At 41.2% G+C, this 23,183-nt stretch overlaps 2 protein-coding genes across 6 annotated transcripts in view; both read left to right on the top strand.

The window, feature by feature from the left end:
- The window catches only part of tbc1d14 (TBC1 domain family member 14), a 42,352-nt gene extending 25,794 nt beyond the window's left edge, over nt 1-16,558 (top strand). For 4 of the 5 annotated variants that reach the window (XM_022752279.1, XM_022752280.1, XM_022752282.1 and 1 more), the window contains 11 exons: nt 319-443; nt 1,982-2,064; nt 2,246-2,363; nt 5,047-5,153; nt 7,826-7,906; nt 8,008-8,096; nt 8,311-8,382; nt 11,373-11,501; nt 12,649-12,758; nt 14,426-14,684; nt 14,769-16,558. In XM_022752279.1, coding sequence (XP_022608000.1) covers nt 319-443; nt 1,982-2,064; nt 2,246-2,363; nt 5,047-5,153; nt 7,826-7,906; nt 8,008-8,096; nt 8,311-8,382; nt 11,373-11,501; nt 12,649-12,758; nt 14,426-14,684; nt 14,769-14,825 — 1,230 coding nt within the window. In that variant the 3' untranslated portion in view covers nt 14,826-16,558. The remainder of the gene's footprint in view (nt 1-318; nt 444-1,981; nt 2,065-2,245; nt 2,364-5,046; nt 5,154-7,825; nt 7,907-8,007; nt 8,097-8,310; nt 8,383-11,372; nt 11,502-12,648; nt 12,759-14,425; nt 14,685-14,768) is intronic. The other variant, XM_022752281.1, reaches the window with a different exon arrangement.
- A 4,305-nt stretch (nt 16,559-20,863) lies between these two features.
- On the top strand, nt 20,864-22,013 carry LOC111226967 (eotaxin-like). Its single transcript, XM_022752301.1, has 3 exons — nt 20,864-21,012; nt 21,118-21,229; nt 21,666-22,013. The coding sequence occupies exons 1-3, from the start codon at nt 20,943-20,945 to the stop codon at nt 21,757-21,759; spliced, it is 276 nt and encodes a 91-aa protein (XP_022608022.1). The 5' UTR covers nt 20,864-20,942; the 3' UTR covers nt 21,760-22,013.
- Nucleotides 22,014-23,183: the final 1,170 nt, after the last annotated feature.

Raw genomic sequence — 23,183 nt, 5'->3', positions numbered from 1 at the left:
GGTGGAGCAGAAACCACACACTCATTAGACACCAGCTGACAAATGCTCAGAGGCCATAAGAACACAAGGTTGTCAAGACGTTTCTGTGTGACTTAATGTGGATGTACAAGCCCTCCCTCTTGTTTTCTCTTCACTCTGTCTGTGTGTAGATGCCGTGTACACGTCATTGCCGCCAGCCATGTGAAACTAAATATAGCCTGAATGAAACTGACCTCAAAAGCGTGTTGATGGTGTCCCTGTAACACTGTTGTAATTAGACCTACAGTTTTAGTTTTACGACCATTTGTCTAAATCATCTGTCGTCATTTCTGTTGTCAGGAATATGAAACAAAGAGTGGCAGAGCTGGACCTGGCAACCCAACGTCTCCCAGGCAGAGTGTGAGGAAAAACCTGGACTTTGAGCCGCTCTCCACCACTGCTCTTATACTGGAGGACAGACCTGCGTATGTCAACACACACACACACACACACACACACACACTGTCTTTGATCTCTGACTGTCCCACATTTTTCATTCTCTTTCACTGCGAGTGGAGCTTTTAAAAACATTTTTTATCAGAAAATAAAGCCATGTCTGTTTTCTTTCTGTCTCCATCGTCCCCTCATTCTTTCTTTATCAGCCCTCCCTCCTCTGCTGGGTCATTAGACTCCGTTCAGTATTGTTCCGGCTCTCGCTGCGTCCCCTGTTTGTCGAACAGTCGGTAAAAGAGAAGTGCTGCTGAAAGATTAATGGTCCTCCCTCGGCCTGTCTCCATTACCCTGCTTTTCGGCTGGACCGGCCACAGGCCAGCACAACAGCGGCAAATGTCTGCGACTGACTGACTGAGTGATAGAGTTGAGCGAGTGATAATGTAACACCATTGGTTAGCCAAGTGTTTAACTTTGTCATTGGCCGTTCTTTCAAAATGATTCGGTGCAAACATTTTCTAACCCGTCATCAGGGATTACAGTGGCTCCACAACAGTTTTCAACTACTGTGCTTCTTCAAATAGTGACAGAGCCTTTATTTACCTCAACTACAGGTACTGTACTACAGGTTTGATGTTATAATTGGTCAAACACATATTTTGGTTGGAAGCCTCGTTTTCATTCACTCCTGTTTGCCCTGTTAGTTACTGCCGGTTTCACTTAGAAGGAGAAACTTCATCTTTTGGCTCATCAGCATCATCATCAGCATCATCTTTAGCGTCATGACACTGAAAAGACTGAAGAAACTGAGTCTATTCTATTGTAAGACAAACAGCAGCTGCCAGAAGCAGCTCAGGCTGACACTGACTGTCCTTTCACCTGTTCGGTTGGTTGGTTGTTTGTGATACTCTCTCTACATTTTTAATTCTTTTTACTTTTTCTTGAAATATTATAACTTTTTTCTCATAAAATTACAACTTAATTCTCGTTTATAACATAAGACCAAAACTAAACAGCCAGGTTTTCACAAAATAAACATTTAGTTTTTAACCGTTGGTCGGAGAACGACGGAACAGGGAAAGTTAGATAAGTTAACACCCTCCTTCACGCAGCAAAGAGTAACAGCGCGCCCACACACTGGCCCTGGCTGAGCTCCCTCTCTGCACTTTTGTACTCCCACTGATCAGTGAGTGGAAGCAGCTGTGAGCACCTAACCTGCTCCACCCGAGGAGGAGCGACACCTGGAGCGGAACAACACAAAACGCAATCCCACCGCGCCAGAGCCGTCACAAATACAACACAGTGGCATGATAATAAATGCAGTAAATGGGTCCAACACGTTGTGTAACCACTGGATGATGCAGCTGTGTTACATGTACAGCACAGTGTAGAGTTCAGTCCATAAACACAAGTTACAAGACCAAAGTCAGGGAAGGGCTCCTGTCCTGTTGTTCTCTGTATGTTTTCCTCCCTTCATGCCACAGAAACATGCTCAACATGAATAATGCAAGTTAAGCTCAAAGAACAGATCGCTGCTAAGCCATGTATTTATGTGCATGTATGTGTGTTACAGTAATCTGCCTGCCAAGCCAGCTGAGGAGGCTCAGAAACACAGACAGCAGTATGAAGAGATGGTGGCCCAGGCCAAGAAGAGAGGTGAGGATCAATGATCTCTTACTGTCCTTTTCCAGAGTGTAAGCTCATCCCTGGAGCTCAGGGATTCACCACAGCTACAAACAAAGGATCAGGAACCTGAATCTGTCCCTGTCCGTCTCTTAGCCTGGTTTCTCTGTTTTTGTATCTGACCCACCTCTCTTCACCCCCCCCCTGTCTGTAGAGTTGAAGGAGGCTCAGAAGAGGAAGAAGCAGCTGGAGGATCGGTGTAAGCTCGAGGAGAGTATCGGCTCAGCTGCCCAGACCTGGAACCAGGAGATCTTACCAAACTGGAGTACGATGTGAGTACAGACACTGTCACGGAGCTTAGAAGTATAACAAGGCTGATGTTCAAAGTGTTTGTAACCTTTTCTTCAAATACACCCAACTTCTTTGTACTGATGAATCCCATCTCTGTATCGACAGTGAACAGTCAGTGCTTTAAACAAAGAACAGCAGCTTCATGTTGTTTCAAAACCTCTTTTGTCGCATTATCTAAACCCAGTGGAGGAAATCTGTTCTGTTTGGCAGATATTCAAATGATCTGAGTTTTTACGCATCAGTGCATCTCCCTCTCTTGTTTTGTATTATATTTTGAAGACTGAACTTGTTGAGGGAAAGGAGCCAGGAAGTGCTTCATGTCAGATTAAATTCAGTCAAGTTCCCTCACTGACTCGGCAATTAACTGTATGAACTGGGTCATTTTAAATTCATTTGGATTTGCTAAGTTACAATATGCTTATTGTTTTCTGTGGGTGTATGAGAGAACCACTTTCCAGACCAACCAAAAGTATAAAATAACTATTTGCACACATTTAAATGCAACAATCATCCCCATCACTGGGAAAAAAAACGATTATAGCGATTAATTACCCGCCCCAGAAAAAGACAGACCTCAACACCAGAGATGCCACTGCTCTAATGTTTAATGCTTAGTGTAGAAATAACCAGTCACAGATTCCTTATCAGTAACTAACACATGCCCAGATTTATGCTGATAAACATGAAACTCTGGCAAACTTACAAGGACATTATAACATTGTTGTATGTGACTGTACATCTCTGCAGTGTATGCAGCAGTATATATTGGCATACACTTAGCCCTGAATGCTCAGGCTCTCATTTCATTACATTAAATTTATATACGTATGTATAAGTGTGATGCCCTGAGCATAAAGTTTATAACATGGTCAGTATCTCAGTATCCATTAAATCATCTGTAAAATGGTGACCAGGATATTACAACCAGGGAGAATGCTAATTGTCTGTCCCCTGTATATCTGATCATCATTAAATGTCTGTTTAGCATTCATTGTGATGTCACAGTCGCCATATTGTGAGCACATACTGAGCAGCTGCTGTAGACCAGCAACTCAGTCATGTGTTGACATAATGATTAATTATCAGATTGATAAAACACACCCTGTCTTACAAGCATGGCTGCCTCATTCCAGCATGTTGATTTTAATTAATCTCCATGTCGGTACCTTTGTCCTAGACGTGCATTCTGGTCATATTCCAAATACTGCCACTCCCACTGGCTGTAAGAGCTTGAACTAAGATAATTACTTGATTTCCAAACATGAAAATTGTTTTAAAATGTTGCTTATGCCATCTTTCTTTACTATTTCTCTTTAATGTACAGTATGTCACAATCTCCAAAAGGCCCTTCAACCACTAGGAGACTTGTTGTATCACTGATGCTGAGCACTACACCACAGGCCACATGTGCTAATATGAACCTACCCTGATTGTTTTTGTTCACTGATGTCTAATACACACTAGAAGACTTTGAAGAGACTTTGAAAAGACTAACGTCTGAAACCCTCTCACATTTAAAGATAATGTGTCATAAGTCAGAGTTTTTAGTCTCACACTATAAGATTTTGTAAAGCCTGGGAATCTTCTAAAATTACTGTTTTGCCTTTGCATTTATGATTTGATCTCACATTCTTGTGCCTCCAGTTGCCTAAATGATAATTATCAGCTCAGTTTGCTGCTTCCTGTTTGGTGCTGGAGAAGATGACAGTGTTCACGTCATTGAGTTTCACTATCTGCATCAGCCAAGACTGAAATCTATGGATGATATTTAACATGTTTGATTTTATCGGAACATCAAAGACTGACTTTAAGACAGCTCGGATGATCACCTGACACCAAACGATCGAGATGACGAGAGAGCGCCACAACTCTAGTAAAAGTTTCATGATTTTATTTCAACACTGGAAATTAGTCTGTGATGGTGAAATCAAAATGAAATGACGTTTGGTGGAAGACAGACATGTACGACAGAATGTTGGGTCTCATTGAGGGAAAAAAAGAAATTTAAAATTTTGAGAATAAAGTCATAATATTAAAAGAATGAATTCAAAATTTTACAAGAATTCAAAATGTAAAATTTCAAGAGAGAAAATTTTTTTATTTACATCAACGAAGTGAAAGGACAGTCAGTGTCAGCCTGAGCTGCTTCTGGCAGCTGCTGCTTGTCTGTCTAACAATAGAACAGACTCAGTTTCTTCACTATCTTTTCAATATCCTGAGGCTGATGATGATGATGCTAATGAGCCAAAAGAAGAAGTTTCTACTTATTAGTGAAACCTGTGCTAAAGTAGAACTTCACAGGATGCTCCACGTTCCTCATTTTAAAGCTTCTGATATTTCCCCTCTAAAACAACACACTTACTACGACTTTTTTTCCTGAAATATTATGAATTTATTCTCGAAATTTCAGTTTTTCTCAATGTGGCCGTAATACTCGTCATAAACATGAGGTGCCTTTTACACTACAAATAGCACATGATGAGTTAGAGGGGCATGTATGAGTTGGATATATGGATGTATGGGTTCAGGATCTGTTTTGCTCTGAAGGAAAGAGTAGAAAAGACTGCCACCTTGTGGTTCCAATCGATAACTGAAAGTTTCCTTAATGAAACACGATTGTTGAGCGGCCTCATAACCTTCTTCCCACATGTAACCCTCTTCCAGGTGCACATCTCGACGAGTGAGAGACCTCTGGTGGCAGGGCATCCCCCCCAGCGTCAGGGGCAAAGTGTGGAGCCTGGCTGTGGGGAACGAGCTCAACATCACACACGGTACATGGGAGTGAATGTGTATCTCAGATTGAATGAGAGAATGAGAGGAAATGTCACATAAGGTCTGTTACCATAGCGACATCAACAGCTGTAGCTGTACTTGACCTGTGATGGTCATGCTCCGTTACCAGTCTGCTCTTAAAAAAAAAAAAAAAAAATCAATCATACACCGGTTCATTCATCATGATAGTCGCGTACAGGCTAAGTCCACATGCACACAGACGGGTGTAGCAGTTTGCCTCGGTGTTTGTAATTGAATAAGTGGCAGGGAGATGGATAGAAGGAGGAGGAAGAGTGTGTCCATTAAGAAGGAGCACGGTCCAGTGAGTCCCACGGTACAAGACGGAACAAGCAGCATTTCAATGAGTTCTCTTGAGTGTGGCTTGAGATTACACCCACACACTCCAGATTCATTTTCCACTTGCTAAAGGAGCACCGACTTCAAATTGGCAGCCCCTACACTCTGTGTGTCTCTGCTCCTCTGGGCTACTTATAGATAAGCACTTGCTCACTAACTGCTGAGCTGGCTGTACTTTTGCTCCTCAGCCTTTTAAATGGAGCACATTGCTAATGCATTATCACTCTGCGTGCACACACACACACACACACACACACATTCATACAGAGCTCAGTCCTTTCAAAGCTGTCTGTCTTTTATAAGTAGCAGCTAAGTGACTGTATTGCCCCACTTTAGATGAAAAGTGTCTTATTGCTTATGCTACTGTGAGGATTTCTGTTATTGCTCTTATTGTTATTGTTACTGCCACAACTGCTTCTGATGCTCCTGGTGGCTACTATTACTGCTGCATTATGGGACAGAAGTGTAATAAAAGTTAGGGTTGGGAAGCTGTGGGAATCTCAGACTCAGAATCGATTCCCAAATCAAAACTGATTGTTGATTTGATAAGTAGAAAGCAGAGGGCCACTGACTTGTGTCCTTTATAATCTGCTGTTCACAAATGTGTTTAAATCTATGTTAGTGGGCATTTTCTTGATCCATCTGACAGGTGTGGCATATCAAGATTCTGATTATTGCACAGGCGTGTCTTGGGCTGGTCACAATAAAAGGCCACTTTAAAATGTGCAGTTTAATTGTGAAAAAAAAAAAGACATCTGTTAGTCCCTGGACTGTGTGACTTGGGGGGAGGAGGAGAGTCGCGGATCAGAAAACCAGTCAGTATCGTGTGACCACCGTTTGCCTCATGCAGTGTGACACGTGGCTGTGTGAAGTCGCTGGATGTTGGCAGGAACTGGAACACGCTGTCGTACACGCAGATCCAGAGCGTCGAAAACATGCTCAGTGGGTGACGTGTGGTGAGTGTGCGGCACACGCAGGAACTGGCATGTTTTAAGCTGCCGGGGATTGTGTACAGATCCTTGCAACATGAGGCGATGGCAGCAGATGAATCGTTACATGTGGTCTTCAGTTGTGATGCCAGTTGGATGTGCTGCCAGACGTTTGGAGATTCCATTGGAGGCGTCTTATGATCCTGAAATGACCTTTCACTTCATGGCCCGCAGCTCTGATGGACGTTCAACATGCCAAATGAACACTCCCTCAAAACATGCAACTTCTGCGGCACCGTGTTGTGTGATAAAACTGCTTATTGTGACCAGCTCCAGGTACGCCTGTGCAGTAATCATGCTGTGTAATCAGCATCTTGAGATGTCACACCCGTCAGGTGGATGGATGATCTTGCTCACTAACACAGATTTAAACACATTTGTGAACAAATTTAAGAGAAATGAGTCTTTTGTGTGTATTGAAAAAAGTTTTGATCTTTCATCTCATGAGAAATGGGAGCATTTATATATATATTTATATATTTATATATATATATGCATTTATTTAAAAGCAGGTTCAGTGTTCTCTATGTGAGAATAACAACATCTTGGTCTGTGTGTTCTGGAGTAAGGAGGGTCAAAATGAAAAAAGCCTCTCAGTCAGCTCCAATCAGCCTGGCCATTCTCCTGTGACCTCACTTGTATTTTTCTCTCCATCTGCAGAGCTGCTGCTCACTGGATGTTTTTTTTTTTTGTTTTTTTTTTCGCACCAACTGTTGCATGAAAATCCCAGGAGATCATCACTTTCAGTAATACTCAAACCAGCCTCAATCGTGCCACAGTCAAAGTCCCTGAGATCACATTTTTCTGATGTTTGATGTGACAGTTGACTGAAACTCCTGACCTATATCCGCATGATTTTTATTCATCGCTAGCACACGATTGGCTGATTGGAAAAAATTGTGTGGATAAGCAGGTGTACAGGAGTTCCTAATAAAGTGCTCACAGAGTGTATAACAGTGTATCTTTACATTAGTCCGACAGTTCTCAGTTCAGCTCCTTGCAAGCCGCCTGCGTGGCGTCTAGTTTCTCTGAAGAGGATATTAATCAGCTGAACAAGGTCGAGGCTCCACATCGTGTCTCACAAAGCTCATTATTTCCGTCCTGCATCTCATCACTAGAGGGCAGCCACAGGTCAGAGCACACGCTGGGGCTGCAACAAAAATAAATGTCTTCTGAAATGGCAGGAGAAATGTTTCCTTTAATCACCTTTAGTGTTACAGTTACAGAGTCCTTTCATCGCCTGACGTTGTTCCTGTCCAGTCATCATGTTCTCTGTCTTCCCCCTCTTGTCTTATATCGACTGGTGCTGCGATGGGTCTCTGCAGAGCTGTATAACATCTGCCTGTCCCGGGCCAAAGAGAAATGGAAGAACACACCGGCATCTGCCCCAGAGATTGAAACTGAAGGTAGAGACAGAATGGAAACTCTTACTTTAATTTTGTCCATTATGTAGTCACACAGTTGTCAGTTGTGTATTTCTTATTGTGCTGCCGTGTCTTCATGTCAGATGCTGGTTCTTCAGACAGGGAGTCGAGCCTGGAGCTGATCAAGCTGGACATCTCCAGAACTTTCCCCCAGCTGTGTATCTTCCAGCAGGTCAGTGAGAGAAGCTCAGCCACCACTGACAGCACTTTGATTATGGCAAACCCTTTTCTTTAAATGTGTTCCCATTGCAGAACGCAGATGATGGCATACACCAAAGAAAACACCAAAGATATTAAAACCATGACATTAATCTGATGAAGTTGGTGCATGTGTATTTTTGGCCTACTTGTTCCTTTGTCTTCATTATTCCTTTGTTCATCATCAGGGCGGGCCCTATCACGATGTGCTGCACAGCATTCTGGGAGCCTACACTTGTTACCGGCCAGATGTTGGCTACGTAAGTCTCACACACACATACACACACACACACGCAGCATGCTTATTTCCCATAAACACAAGTCAAGACCGTCTGAGTGTTGGTTTATGGTTTTCATGCATGTGTAAAATGCGTGTGACTCTTTATATGTGGTGTGTGTTTTTGTTTTTGTGCTGATATGAAATTACAAACATTACACAACATGTTGCACGCTGGTAAACAGCCTGTAGTACAGTAGCAGTCGTGAATAATACCCTGTGAACTTTGAGGTGTTTTACAGTCGCACCCGTTTGGTTTTTGTGAAGGTTAAAGGTGACACATCATGGAGTTAAATTTCTCACCATCACCTACGAAATGTATTATTATAACCACAGTTCGACTGCGGTCGGGATGACTGACAGATTTCCACTGTCAGGCATCTACCAGGTGGGAGGGGCTCAGTGTGTGGGATGTATGAGACGACTATATTCTCTAAGCCTGTGTGAGACATTAGGCCCCAGCTAGTGGGACACCAACAGGAGGTTTAAAAGCAGAATGGAGGAACAGTGGCATCTGTTTTCTTCTGTGCGATTCACATAATAAGGAGGGTTTCTTTCTATGTTGAAAACTAATGTGATTCTGTAAAGTTTTTGGTCACGGAGCTGAAACAGTAACAGTGTGTATGTACTGTACTTGGACTTATCCGAAAATGACCTGCCTTTATTTTTAGCTAGAACACACGGCTCAACAGCAACAGGCTCGATATTAAAACTGTTCCCAGATCCACGGGATTAAAACAGGCATCATCATTGTGTCTTGTATCAGACGGTGAGCTGACCCTCCTTCTCCATCAGGCGAGATCAACACTGCTATCTGTTCATTTACGAAGGGCTACTCCAGAAAATGACCTCCTTATCTATCATCACCCCTGTGCCCAGGACCTTCTACTTTTAATACACTGACTTACACGTTCCTGCAGTAGATACTTATCTTGGCAGGACGGGCCTTCAGATATCGCGCCCCATTTGTTTGGAATAACTTACAGAACAGACTGAAACTCGGCACACTGATACCAGAAATTAGATTAGAAGTCTGACTGACTTGGGGCGTAATTTTTTTACTGAATCTCTTTTCTAACTCGCACTTATGAGTGAGTTTTCACCTTATTGTCTCCCTGGTACACAATGGTATACGTTTAAATAATAACTCTGATCACTGTTTATATAAACACACTTCCACTTGTTTGTATTAATACATATCTGAATGTATATTTAAATCATTGAAAATTTGTATTTCTGCAATTAATATTGCTTTTTGTTATTTACTTATTTTTCTGTTCTCAGGTCTCACTTGTAAATTAGATCTAGATCTCAAAGTGACATCCTGATTAAATAAAGTATAGATAATAAATAAAAAGATTTGATCAAGTCAGCTTAGATATTTGGCCTCAGAGCATGGGGAGGTAAAATCCAACTGAGAAAGTTGATAAAGGTAGCCACTAAGATTGTTACGTGAATCGATGACAGCAACTGCTTTATCATTTTTAACTTCTTTTTCCTCTTGTAAATTTTTTTACTAACTGTTTTTTACTTTCTGTTTCTGCTTTTGTTTTAATTTCCTCATGTGTTCTACTCTTTCTAATGATATATTTCTGGCTTTCTGTGCTGAATTTCCCATAAAGAAGAATAAAGACTAACCCAAAAAAACTGCATTCAGCTGACAGACAGAGTAAACGTAGAAGGCTGTCACTTCACATTTCACATCGGGTTGAGTTCTCTGGTCTGCAGACATGGAATAGACTAGTCATCTCTTCACCTCTGTCAGTCAGAAATTACAGTTTGTAGTTTCTCCCCTTGAAAACCACAACTTGTCACTTTTACATTACTGTTGGTGTAAAGATGACACAAACACAAACATGCTACATGTTAGTGAGCTTTGGAGGGGCGGTACCGGAGGTCACCTTTTTCCCTTCGGCTAAGTGTTTCCCTGTGCTTCCAGTCTCTCTGCTCCAGCTCTTTAGTTAATGCACAGACAAAACTGATCATCAATCATCTTATCTCCAAGCATTACGTTTCGTATTGTTGTAAGAACTAAACACTGATATTAATGCATTAATCGGTATTGATGTTAATACATCACATGTGCTCAGAGTGGTGGTTGTGGTAAATATTTATTTTGCTGCACACACGAAGCTGCACACATCCTCATACACGGTCAGTCATGAGCTTCAGTTCCCTCCTCTGTGTAGGTGTGATTATTCCCAGTTAAACCTCAACATCTTTTCCTTCCATTTGTGCTTCTCTTCCCTCCGAGGAGATTTACTAATCATGTGCCTCCGTTCCTCTGCATGACTCATCGCTGTCTGTTCTCAGACTCACGATGCACACTGATGTCCTGACCCTCTTTATGTCTGACGCTATCTCCTGATATTTCATATATTTTAAACCAGACTGTGGAGATTGAAGCACAAATTAGATTTTTTTTTTTTTCTTTTTTTTTTTTTTTTTTTTTAAAAGTCACCTGCCGGTTCAACCAATTCAAAATTTTCTAATTATTCTGTGGCAATAGAAAAAGTGACTTGATGTTTTCAATACACTGTGCTGTTACACTGAACTCATGTTTGCACTTCAGAGCCACACTGTGCTTGTTGTAGATGCTGTGGTTTGCCTTTCTGCTCCTCACCACAGCCCCATGCTATCTATACTAGTCTATAAATGACTGTGACTTCCTGCACTGACCCCAACCTCTGAGCTGTTCACAAACACAGTCTTTGCACTCACCTCTGCACAGGTTTTTTTTTTTTTTTTTTTTTTTTCTTCTTCTGCCTGTGTCAGCATTTCATCTCTCTTACCAGGTTAATCGTCCAAACTGAAGCTGAGCTACAGTTTAACATTAGTTTTCCACAGCATACTCATTTCCTGCCAGTGTCTTTCTCTGCCCCCTCTTTCAGAGACTTGACATATTAACACTACTTTCTACATAGAAGTTGTCGTTTTAACAGTGTACTTTATTCTGTGTGATTGCATGTGTAGGTGCAGGGAATGTCGTTCATCGCAGCAGTGCTGATCCTGAACCTGGACACAGCTGATGCCTTTATAGCTTTTGCCAACCTGCTCAACAAGCCCTGTCAGATGGCCTTCTTCAGAGTGGACCACAGCCTTGTCAGTATATACTCTCACTCTTCCAGACTCCCACCATCGACACTTGAAATGTTCACACCCATGCACTAACAGTCAATGACTTTTAGAATTATTATAGTTTGAGACCAGATCAGATTGTTCTGTATTGTTTTTACATTTAAAGTTTAGTTTTTAGTTTAGAAGTTACAATAAAATATTACGTGTAAAAAAAAAAAAATAATAATAATAATTAATTGTGTAATTATCCTCCCCATCATTTCAAAAAGTCATTAAAAACTTATTACATAAAATGAAAAATAATAAGTCTAGAATATTTTTTATTAAGTTATTAAAGAAGATGACAATGTACTTTGTGAATTCCAGAGATGAGGACTTTTTTTTTTTTTTTTAAATTTTGATTTAAAAATAAAAAAATAAAAAAATTGATGATTGAAAAATATGTATTTAGTGAGTGTGAAAGTTCATTTTTGACCTCGGGAACTGTGTGCACAGCCATATTATATTTAGATTAGGATTTAGATGAGGAGAAAATGCACACTGGATTAAAGCTCTCTAAATGTTATTGGACAGTGTTTCCACCTCAGACCTGATAAACACGCTGTAGTCAAATGATCAAACCAAGAATAAAATGATATAATATGACCCTCCAGATTTTGTTCAGTGCATTCTAAACATTTTTTATCACATTTTTACACATCTGCTCTTTAACTGACACCATCCTTTTTTCCCCAACTAATAATTATTTTCATTATAAATTAAGCTGTTGATTATTTTCTCGATTAATGGTTCAGTTTAGAAATGGCAGAAAAGAGCTTGAAGATTATTTTGCAATTAATTTCATAGAAATGATTTAAAATAATATTTCATATTATTTATATAATACTATCCTATTTGTTGATAATACTATCCAAAAATTGTTGCTCTGATTTGAATGAATTTGTCACTAAGTGAAACCTTTTCACACTCTTATTTTCTGACATGTTGACACAACAGAAATCACACACAGTCTTGACCGGCCAAAACATCCCATCATCCTCTGTGCTGCCTGTTTACATTTCACTTTCTTCACCATCGTCCATTTCTACAAATGACTCACCCTGTGCCCTGCTGATGAAACATGTGGTTTGTGTTTATGTTGCTGCATAAGAACCTTGTTTCCTCTCTGCAGATGTTGACGTACTTTGCGGCATTTGAAGTGTTCTTTGAAGAAAATCTACCAAAGCTCTTTGCACATTTCAAGAAAAACAACCTGACCCCCGATATTTATTTAATCGACTGGTGAGTCTCAAGCTCATACACCTTCATTTCTTTCTATTGAGCGTTCTTTATTTTTTTCCATCTCAACTTCACCCTACTTGCCATTATATCATTTCACGGCTAGAACGTGACCTATACACTATATAAAGCCAGAATATCAGACTGCGCGGAGAGAACGCTTTGTTCTCCGTCCTGGTGAAAACTCGTTTACATTTCGTCATCTGGAAACATGATTGGTGTCACATTGAACTTGTCACAGTTTCAGTGTCAGCTGTGTTTCTGAGAAAATAGGACGGTCTGTCTGTGCAGGCGGGGGTGTCACCGATCTCTGCCCACCTCAAATGGAAATTTCTAGATTTCTATATTTACTCATCTTTCACTTATATCACTCACACCCATACATATGAAGGGAGGGGGAGGCAGGGGCAATACAGCACATACAGAGAGTATTCAGAGTCCTTCACTTTTTCCATATGTTGGTATGTTGCAGTTTTATGCTAAAATCATTTGAATAATTTTTTTTCCCTCATCAATCTACACTCAAAAACTGAAACATCACTTTCACAAATATTTCGACTCTTCACGACACTTGAGATTTAGATCAGTCCCTCCGTCTATAAAAAAGAAAATAGTGAAAGTGTTGATTTGTAGATCGGATGGGGTCCTCGTTAAATGTCCGGAAATATGTGAGACGAGGAGGAGCAGCAGATTCTTACATCTGAGAAACTGAAACTATCAAACGTTTTAAAATTAGCATGAAAAAATGACGTTAATGATTTACCAGATTCCTGAAATAACTGTCCATCCATTTTCTGTGCATTGATTTATCAATTAATCGAATTAATAACTATTCCACATGTTGGAATCCGTAAGAATCCATAGGTCAGGTGTGGTGGTGGTGGTGGTGGTGGTGGTGGTGGTGGTGAGTGTATTTGTGGCCTCACTACCTGGAGGACAGTCAGAGTAATGAGCAGTGCTGTTTATTTATATTCATTCACACATTCATTTTCTCCAGACAGGACGACTGTGTCTCCCTTCTCTCTGGTGTAAAGCAAAAGTCACTGTCCGACTGCTTCAGAACACAGCAGCTTTAACAGAGCACCTCACGTCACCCTCGGGCCCCGCTTCCACCCATTGTCTCCCTGTTTGTTTTAGAACTGATTTTAAGATTTTACTGATCCCTTTCAAAGCATGCCGGGGCCCCGAGCTTCATTACAGAATAATTAACCCCATACCAGCCGGTACGCAGCCTTAGATCCCCGGGCAGGTCCCTCTGGCCGTCCCAAAGTCGAGGCTTAATTCTAAAGGCGGTAAAAGCGCTTTTGCCATCAGGACCCCTCGGCTTTGGTCCGACCTGCCGGAGGAGATGAGGCACAATCAGTGACTTCTTTTAAATCTCTTCTTAGAACTCATTTTTATATTTTTATGTTTGTGTCTTTTTAAGTGTCTCCATATCGCCCTTTTATTGCTTTTAGTGTGTGTGTGTGTGTGTGTGTGTGTGTGTGTGTGTGTGTGTGTTTTATACGTTATCTGCTCCCCCTAATTGTCTGTGTTTCTATTGAATTACATTGTTTGTCCTCCCTGTTTGTCCTGATTTTTCTATCATCATAAAACCAATAGTCACTGTTCCTGTCTCTCTTCCCTCCCTCTGCCCCCCCCCCCCCCCCCCCCCCTCTCCAAATCAACAGGATCTTCACTCTGTACAGTAAGTCTCTGCCGTTGGACCTGGCATGTCGGGTGTGGGACGTGTTCTGCAGAGACGGCGAGGAGTTCCTCTTCCGCACGGCGCTGGGCCTGCTGCGTCTCTACCAGGACGTCCTGACCTGCATGGACTTCATTCACATGGCTCAGTTCCTCACACGCCTGCCCGACCTCATCCCCGCCGAGCAGCTCTTCCAGCACATCGCCTCTGTTCACATGACCAGCCGCAACAGGAAGTGGGCACAGGTGGGATGTTAGAGTTCAGGCTTCCTGGTCAGGGGTGTGTCTTTACATCTTGTTTTCTAACTGTGTCTGTCCGCACCTCCTCAGGTCCTGCAGGCGCTACAGAAAGATCAGGAGCGAGGCAGCCCAGTGCTGAAGCGCTGAGCTGAGATCAGAGGAAACCTTCACACACTAACAGACTGGACCAACTCCCCTCCAGCCTTTTGGGAAAAACCTGGAGGCTCACCACGCTGGATGGACATGAAAGAGACCTGTGTTCCACCTGGGGACATGTCTGGTCGTAGCTGCTATGATAAACCTCTTCTCCAGTTCAGTGTCACCGCTCTGACTAGAATCGGGGACCCTGGAGGGGGTCTGTCAGTGAAGAGGCAGGGGTGTGAAAAGGAATATGAGGCCTTATTTAACCCCCACCACCCCTCCTCTGCTCAGAGGCCCAGCAGTGGATTGGAAACTGTAGCTGGCAGAGGCTAAAGAATGTATCACACAAGCCCACATACATGCACCGAGCAGACGGTTTCTGGTCTCCACAGACCAGGGGAGACCAGAGATACCAGTTACTCCTCAAATCCTCTGCTCAGTTTTTAATTCTCTCTGGCTACAGTTCCAGCTGTCTTTCCTTTTTTTTTTTTTTTGTTTTTTCCAAACTTATCTTAAAATTTTGATGACAGAGACAACAGTCGACTCCCTGATCTTTAAAAAGAAATAATAGTCAGGGAAAGCAAAGGTTAAACATCTCCAGAATCAGATCTGTGAGTGACGTGTTTGAATCCTGTCATTCTCTCTCTTTTTGCACCTTTTCTTTTTCTTTTTTTTTTTTCTTTCAAAACTTGAGTCATTCCTTTGTGTCCTATATGAGTTTGATTTCGTCTGTGTGCTTTTCATTTTCCAGCCGGGGCACATTTGTTTTCCTGAACCTTTCTATGAAGTCAAACACGAGTTTAGTGAGTTCAAATCCTTGAAGACAAGTTTGGTGTCTTTGAAAGCACCACGCTGTTACATACGATGAAATGTTTCAACCCTCTAAAAAGAGGTGATAAGCTGCCTGTAAAATGAGTTTTACAGTGTATTTATGAAGAGTAAATAATGAGATAACGTGTTACTGTTCGACACAGGACATACAGTGTCAGACATGGACGTCCCCCTGCCCTTAATATGTTTGAGGTACATTTCAGCTTGTGAGTGTTTTGATTCCTAATGTCTTGATGTGAGTGTTGATGTCTTTTGTGCGTTTATTTAATATTTATCAAAAGGATGACGGGATACAAATAAAACTTGTTCCACTGACATTTAGGGTCGTCTCCTCACCCGAACTTGTTTTCAGATCGCGTGTATACTTGATTTTAACCAAACGTACGAGGTTGTGAGGCATCTGGATCACATCTGGGCAAAAAGAGAACATCTTCCCCAACATCTTGTTGCCATGGAGATGGCAGCAGAAAGCTGGAGCAGTTTCAACAGTCTGCCGTCGGCTGGACATGTAGCATTAATGTCGAATGACGCACACAACCAACGTTCTGAAGCATCGCTTTGTTCTGTGCTCACACACAGACAAACCTGGACTCAGTACATATTGACATACACATATTGACAAATTAGCACTAATAAAAGCTGAATTCGCCATTAAGACATTTACAGTGTACCTGTACATGGACGTACAGACAGCCATTACTGGATTATTACAGTACTGAAGAAAAAAAATGAACAATAAGACGGTTCTCAGGCGAGTTCATGAGGTGTAAACAGATTTGTGGATGTTTTATTTGCTATAAAAGTCAGAAAGAATATCTTCAGGAAGTGTGACTGTAGCATGTCCAGCCTTCAGCACCATGAATTACACCTAATTTCCCATCACTCTTTGTTTGCCTGAAAAAAAAAAACACCTAAACAACCACCAGTCCCAGCAAAAGCAAGAACGGGTGCGGAGACAATATTTAAAAAAAAAAAAAAAAGGGTTTATGTTGTTCATTCTGAACATCCTGTCATGCAGAGCGTACGTGCGTGCCAGTTCTCACCTGGGCCTTAACCTGTCACCTCTCTGGCTTTGTGGCTGTTTGAGGTTGTCGGTGCGTCGGCTCCCCGACTTTCACACCGTGGTTAAAGTGTCGTTCCGTCCTGACCGGTCGCCAAGTCATTACGTAACAACTATCAACTATCAAAGATAAAAGTTACTTTCCATGCGTTGTTTTGATGAGCGAACAGCCGGCTAGCAAGTGCTAAGCATTACTTGATAATCATATTTTTAAAAAAAAGTGAAATAACTGGAATGCAAGTTAATAAATATCTTTTATGTGATGTTTATTTCTTTCAAAGTCCGTTTTGCACAGATCTGTTCCTCAATTGAAATAAACGTAGAAATGTGATTGGTTGTTGACATCTGAAGAGAAGAGTTCTGTCGTCAGGGTTTTCTTTCCAAAGTCTAACTGTCCTGTTTTTGGTTGTGAAGCTGCTTCATCTGGTGTGTTGTGCTGCTCATTCTGTGCGTGATGGAGTTTATACATTTGAGCCCCTGTAATATTGAGACATCACCTATGAGACATTAGGAGAGATTGTACTTGGACCACAGCTGAAGTATGAGACAGGCTCTGGGTTAAAAAAAAACAGGAAATGATTTTCATTTGTAACTCATCATCATCTTTAGACGGTCTGTGCCTGAGTGTGTGTGTGTGTGTGTGTGTTTCACGTTTGTACCGTGCAGCAGCTTTCTGATCACTCTTCTTGATGCACTCCCTCCTCCCACTCCCCCAGTGTGGTGACGAACCGCAGGACTGCAATAAAGCTTTTTGCACATACATGTAAGCCTTTGAGTTGTGCCTCACATCAGCAGTTTGTTATTTAAACAGGTTGTCTGTTTTTAAATGTATGAATTGACCCTCCCAGCTCGATTAACACTAACCTGCTTCCTGGCCTTTTTATCACAAAACAGACGCTGTGTGATCCACAGAGGTCAAAAAACCAAATTCAATCAAACTAAATTTGAAATAAGTGTAATATACTTCTGTGTAATGATCTGTTTTGATTTTTTCTGGATGTCTTAATTTCTTGGGTTGTGTTTGTTTTGCATCGTCTTTTCTTTTCCTCAAGAGACCCGTAACTGTAGAGGACTGATAGACACACATGGAGACGACAGAGGGTCGCCATGCAACTGTATCTCACTTGAAATGTATATAAACGATGGTTTTATTAAAATAAAGAGCTGTACATATTTAACCAGGAGCTGTTCTGTGTGTCTTCACTCACATTTCATGTAAAAACTAGAATCACCGCCTCACGGTTGTTTCCTCCACAAACCAGTCAGGTTGCAGGAAATATGGTCACAGTCTCTCCTTCCTGAGTTATAGCGTTTAAGCAGAGGTGTTTTTGCAGAGCATTATGATGTCACAGTGAAGTTGACCTTTGACCATCTGGATATAAAATGTCATCACCTCATTTTGTCCTTATAGACATTTGAGTTGAATTGTGTCATAAGTAGTGAATGAATTCTTGAGTTATCAGTGGTAATGAAATTCCCTCTGGGTGTTCCTCATGTATTGCATTCACAAGAACGTGTGATTACTGTGACCTTGAACTTTGACCAGCAAAATCTAATCAGTTCATCTTTAAGTAAAAGTGAATGTTTGTGCCAAATCTAAACAAATTCCCTCTGTGATTTGTGAGGTAATCGTGACATTGACCTTTGACCTTTGACCTTTGTCCACCAAAATCTAATCAGTTCATCCTTGAGTCCTAGTGAATGTGTGTGCCATATTTGAAGGAATTCCTTCACGGGATTACAGAGATATCGCCTCTACACGTATGGGACGGACAGACAACCTGAAAACAAAATGCCATGTCCTTTATTTTTAGCAGCCATATGTAACTTTTCCTCATCAAAACGTCTAGAAATGACTAGACCTGTGTTAAATGTTTTGTTGAGTTGTGCTAGTTTTAAGCGACATTTTTACAACTGAATTTCAGATCTGTTTTCAGCTCTATATTTGAACCAGATGAAGGATTTTAGTCATCGGACGTCTGGATCTGAAGAGCTGGCTGCCCCGGACCTAAAGGACTCTCAGACTGTGAGAAACAAAAGATTCAACTGTTTGGCCTCAGTTCTGAGGCGTCATGTCTGGAGGAAACCAGGCGCCGCTCATCACCTGCCGAGCACCGTCCCAACGGTGAAGCATGGCGGAGGCAGCATCAGGCTGTGGGGGTGGTTTTTGGACATGGACAGATAGACGTGGAAGCTGAACGAGAGGTTTGAAAATGTCTGTCCACTGACATCCCCGTCCGAACCCGACAGAGCCTGAGAGGATCTGCAAATCCAGCAAAGCTCGCCTCGTCCTACCAGAGAAAGACCTGAGCCTGTAATCGCTGCCAATGGTGCTTGAACTAAATCCTGATGTCAGATCTTCACACTGACCAGATCTCAACACAATGGAACACCTGTGTGAGAATGGTGTTCATCCCTCCAGTAGAGTTCAGAGAATTGTATAATCATCTCTCTCTCTCTCTCTCTCTATCTCTCTCTCTCTCTCTCTATATTATATATATAATATTATATATTATATATATTACACTACCGTTCAAAAGTTTGGGGTCACCAGACAATTCTGTGTTTTCCATGAATTACCCCACGCTTCAGAAGCCCTCCACAAGTTGGATGGCTTGATGGGCACTTCTTGCGTACCATACGGTCAAGCTGCTCCCACAACAGCTCAATGGGTTTAGATCTGTGGACTGCGCCGCCGCTCCATTACAGATAGAATACCAGCTGCCTGCTTCTTCCTAAATATTTCTTGCATTAATTTGGAGGTGTGCTTTGGGTCATTGTCCTGTTGTAGGAGGACACTGGCTCAATCAAGCGCTGTCCACAGGGTATGGCATGGCGTTGCAAAAATGGAGTGATAGCCTTCCTTATTTCAAAATCCTTTTACCTTGTACAAATCTCCCACTTTTACCAGCACCAAAGCAACCCCAGACCATCACATTACCTCCACCATGCTGACAGATGGCGTCAACTCTTCCAGCATCTTTTCAGTTGTTCTGCGTCTCACAAATGTTCTTCTGTGTGGATCCAAACACCTCAAACTTTGATTCGTTCTGTCGCATAAACTTTTTTCCAATCTTCTCTGTCCAATGTCTGTGTTCTTTTGCCCATATTAATCTTTTCCTTTTATTGGCCATCCAGATATGGCTTTTCTTTGCCACTTCCCTGAAGGCCAGCATCCGGAGTCGCCTCTTCACTGAGACGTTGACACTGGCGTTTTGCGGTATAATCTTTAATGAAGCTGCCAGTTGAGAGACCTGTGAGGCGTCTATTTCTTCAAACTAGAAACTTCTAATGTAACTTGTCTTCTTGCTCAGTTGTGCAGCGGGGCCTTCCACTTCTTTTCTACTCTGGTGTAGAGCCTGTTTGTGCTGTTCTCTGAAGGAGTAGTACACACCGTTGTAGGAAATCTTCAGTTTCTTTGGCAATGTCTCGCATGGAATAGCCTTCATTTCTAAGAACAAGAAATAGACTGTCGAGTTTCACATGAAAGTTCTCTTTTTCTGACCATTTTGAGAGTTTTAATCAAAACCCACAAATGTGATGCTCCAGATTCTCAACTAGCTCAAAGGAAGGTTCAGTTTTATAGCTTCTCTAACCAGCAAAAACTGTTTCAGCTGTGCTAGCATAATTGCACAAGGGTTTTCAAGGTTTTTTTAATCATCCATTAGCCTTCTAACGCAATTAGCAAACACAATGTACCATTAGAACACTGGAGTGATGGTTGCTGGAAATGGGCCTCTATACACCTATGTAGATATCATTAAAAACCAGATGTTTGCAGCTAGAATAGTCATTTACCACATTAACAATGTATAGAGTGTATTTCTGATAGTTTAATGTTATCTTCATTGAAAAAACTGTTTTTTTTTTCAAAAATAACGAAATTTCTAAGTGACCCCAAACTTTTGAACGGTAGTGTTATATATATATATAATATATATATATATATATATATATTTGTGTGTGTGTGTGTGTGTGTGTGTGTGGTGTGTGTGTGTGTGTGTGTGTGTATGCTTTGAGCTAACCACAATTCGATTTCCTCTGCATCTGCAAAACCGAGTGTAGAGGAAAGAGTCTGACACCACAACCGACCAACACCTTTTAAAAAAAAATAAAAAAGGTTGATCTTGATAAATGTACCACCTCACCACATTTCTTTTTAGAAGCCCTTTACTGCAGTTAAAGAGCGGTCGTGTTAATATCCGTCATCTCTGGAAGAATATCAAGTCATCATGAGGACCTTCCACATCCTTCTGCTCTGCATGCTGGGAGCTACACTTGTCTCCCTGGTGGCCTGCAACGGTAAGAATCCTTACATTTTGATTTATTTCTTTTTATTTTACAATATATTCTGTGCTAGAGGTGCTTTCTCCCTGATGCTACAGTGTTTGACTTTCTTTCCTTCAGCTGCCATCGGTCCTGACAACTGCTGCTTCACTTTCTACCAAGACGCAGTGAAGAGGAAGCCTCATCAGTCATATGACGTGACTGATTTCCGTTGCCCGAAGACTGGAGTCATGTAAGGTTTTCTTCATTATGAATACGTTTTAACACAATGACCTAAATAAGTGTAAGAGTGACTTTTAATACATGAATATCACATGAGTTACACTTCATGGACATGCATATTTTGCACATCCTGCACACTACAAAGCCTAAATGTTCATTTTCTGTTGATATACACTTTATTATCTATTCATATTTATCATAATAAATCCTAATTTGGGTGTCTATATTCTACTGTTTTAATGTGCAATTGGCATCCTACAGAGCAACTGTACTATACTACTTTGCTATTTCTGTCTGTAATTACTTCATCCAGAAAATAAAGTAGTTTTCTCTTACTTATGTTCTCTTATTTACTTATTTTTTAAACTCTTTAAGATTAATATATATATTCTTAAATACTGTAAGTCATCAATATGATAATAACATATTCATCCTCTTTCTTTCAGTTTTGTGACACAAAAGTCTCGTCGCATCTGCGTGGATCCAAGTCTCTCCTGGGTTCAGGGCATCATGAAAACTGTGGATGAAAACTCCTTTTAAACCGACCTGCCAGTCTGGAGAACGTTACTGCTGTGTTTGTTGTTTTATCAAGTCAAATATTGTGAAAGGTTTGACATGTTTGCTACAATATAGGAATGATTTTAGTGTTCATGTGCAAGTAGTAATCAAAGATTTTGCTTTCAAATGGAATCAGTTTGAGCCTGAACTGGTGCAACAGATCCTTTGTGTGTTCTGCCTTTTGGATGCTTTGTATTATCTACAATATCATACAGAATAAACATCATACAGATACATTCAGTGGTGTCAGTGCTCTGTGTTGTCTCTCGTCAGTTACTTCTAAGATATAAAACAATGTCTGTCTCGAGTTGGTTCTAAAATACCAGAAAATAGAAAAAATAAAAACGTCGGTTCAAGAAAACTCTTTATGTTACAGTCCTGTAATTTTCTAATCATTTCCTAATGAATTTCTAAGATATTTCCTGATATCCTGATCATTTTCTACTAGTTATGGGCAAAATAGGACATTTCTTCAAAGAAAAGCCTCATTTATACATTGAAATTTCATTTATAACTATGTACGTCACTCGCATACCATACCACGAATACCATATTTGGACAGAAGAGAACATGTTCAGTACACATACATATTAGTATTTTTGTATTCCCTGTTGCTTAAATCTAAAATGGAGACTTCTATCATTTGTGGATATTTACAAAATAATAATAATAACAATAATAATAATTCTGGAAATATGACATATTTATAAAATATGTTTAATATTCTTAAAAAATGGCATTCATTTAGGCTATCATCTTTTCCTGTTGTCTAGAAATGACTAGACCTGTGTTAAATGTTTTGTTGAGTTGTGCTATCCCACATGCTTCCCTAAATTTTCAGTCAGTTTTAAGCGACATTTTTACAGCTGAATTTCAGATCTGTTTTCAGCTCTATATTTGAACCAGATGAAGGATTTTAGTCATCGGACGTCTGGATCTGAAGAGCTGGCTGCCCCGGACCTAAAGGACTCTCAGACTGTGAGAAACAAGATTCAACTGTTTGGCCTCAGTTCTGAGGCGTCATGTCTGGAGGAAACCAGGCGCCACTCATCACCTGCCGAGCACCGTCCCAACGGTGAAGCATGGCGGAGGCAGCATCAGGCTGTGGGGGTGGTTTTTGGACATGGACAGATAGACGTGGAAGCTGAACGAGAGGTCTGAAAATGTCTGTCCACCGACGTCCCCGTCCGAACCCGACAGAGCCTGAGAGGATCTGCAAATCCAGCAAAGCTCGTCTCGTCCTACCGGAGAAGACCTGAGCCTGTAATCGCTGCCAATGGTGCTTGAACTAAGTCCTGATGTCAGATCTTCACACTGACCAGATCTCAACACAATGGGACACCTGTGTGAGAATGGTGTTCATCCCTCCAGTAGAGTTCAGAGAATTGTATAATCTCTCTCTCTCT

Source organism: Seriola dumerili, unplaced genomic scaffold, assembly GCF_002260705.1.
Source record: "Seriola dumerili isolate Sdu_G_001 unplaced genomic scaffold, Sdu_1.0 BDQW01000167.1, whole genome shotgun sequence".
NCBI classification, from domain to species: Eukaryota; Metazoa; Chordata; class Actinopteri; order Carangiformes; family Carangidae; genus Seriola; species Seriola dumerili.
Note: the sequence above shows the minus strand (reverse complement) of the source record. Positions and strands in the feature narration are given on the sequence as shown.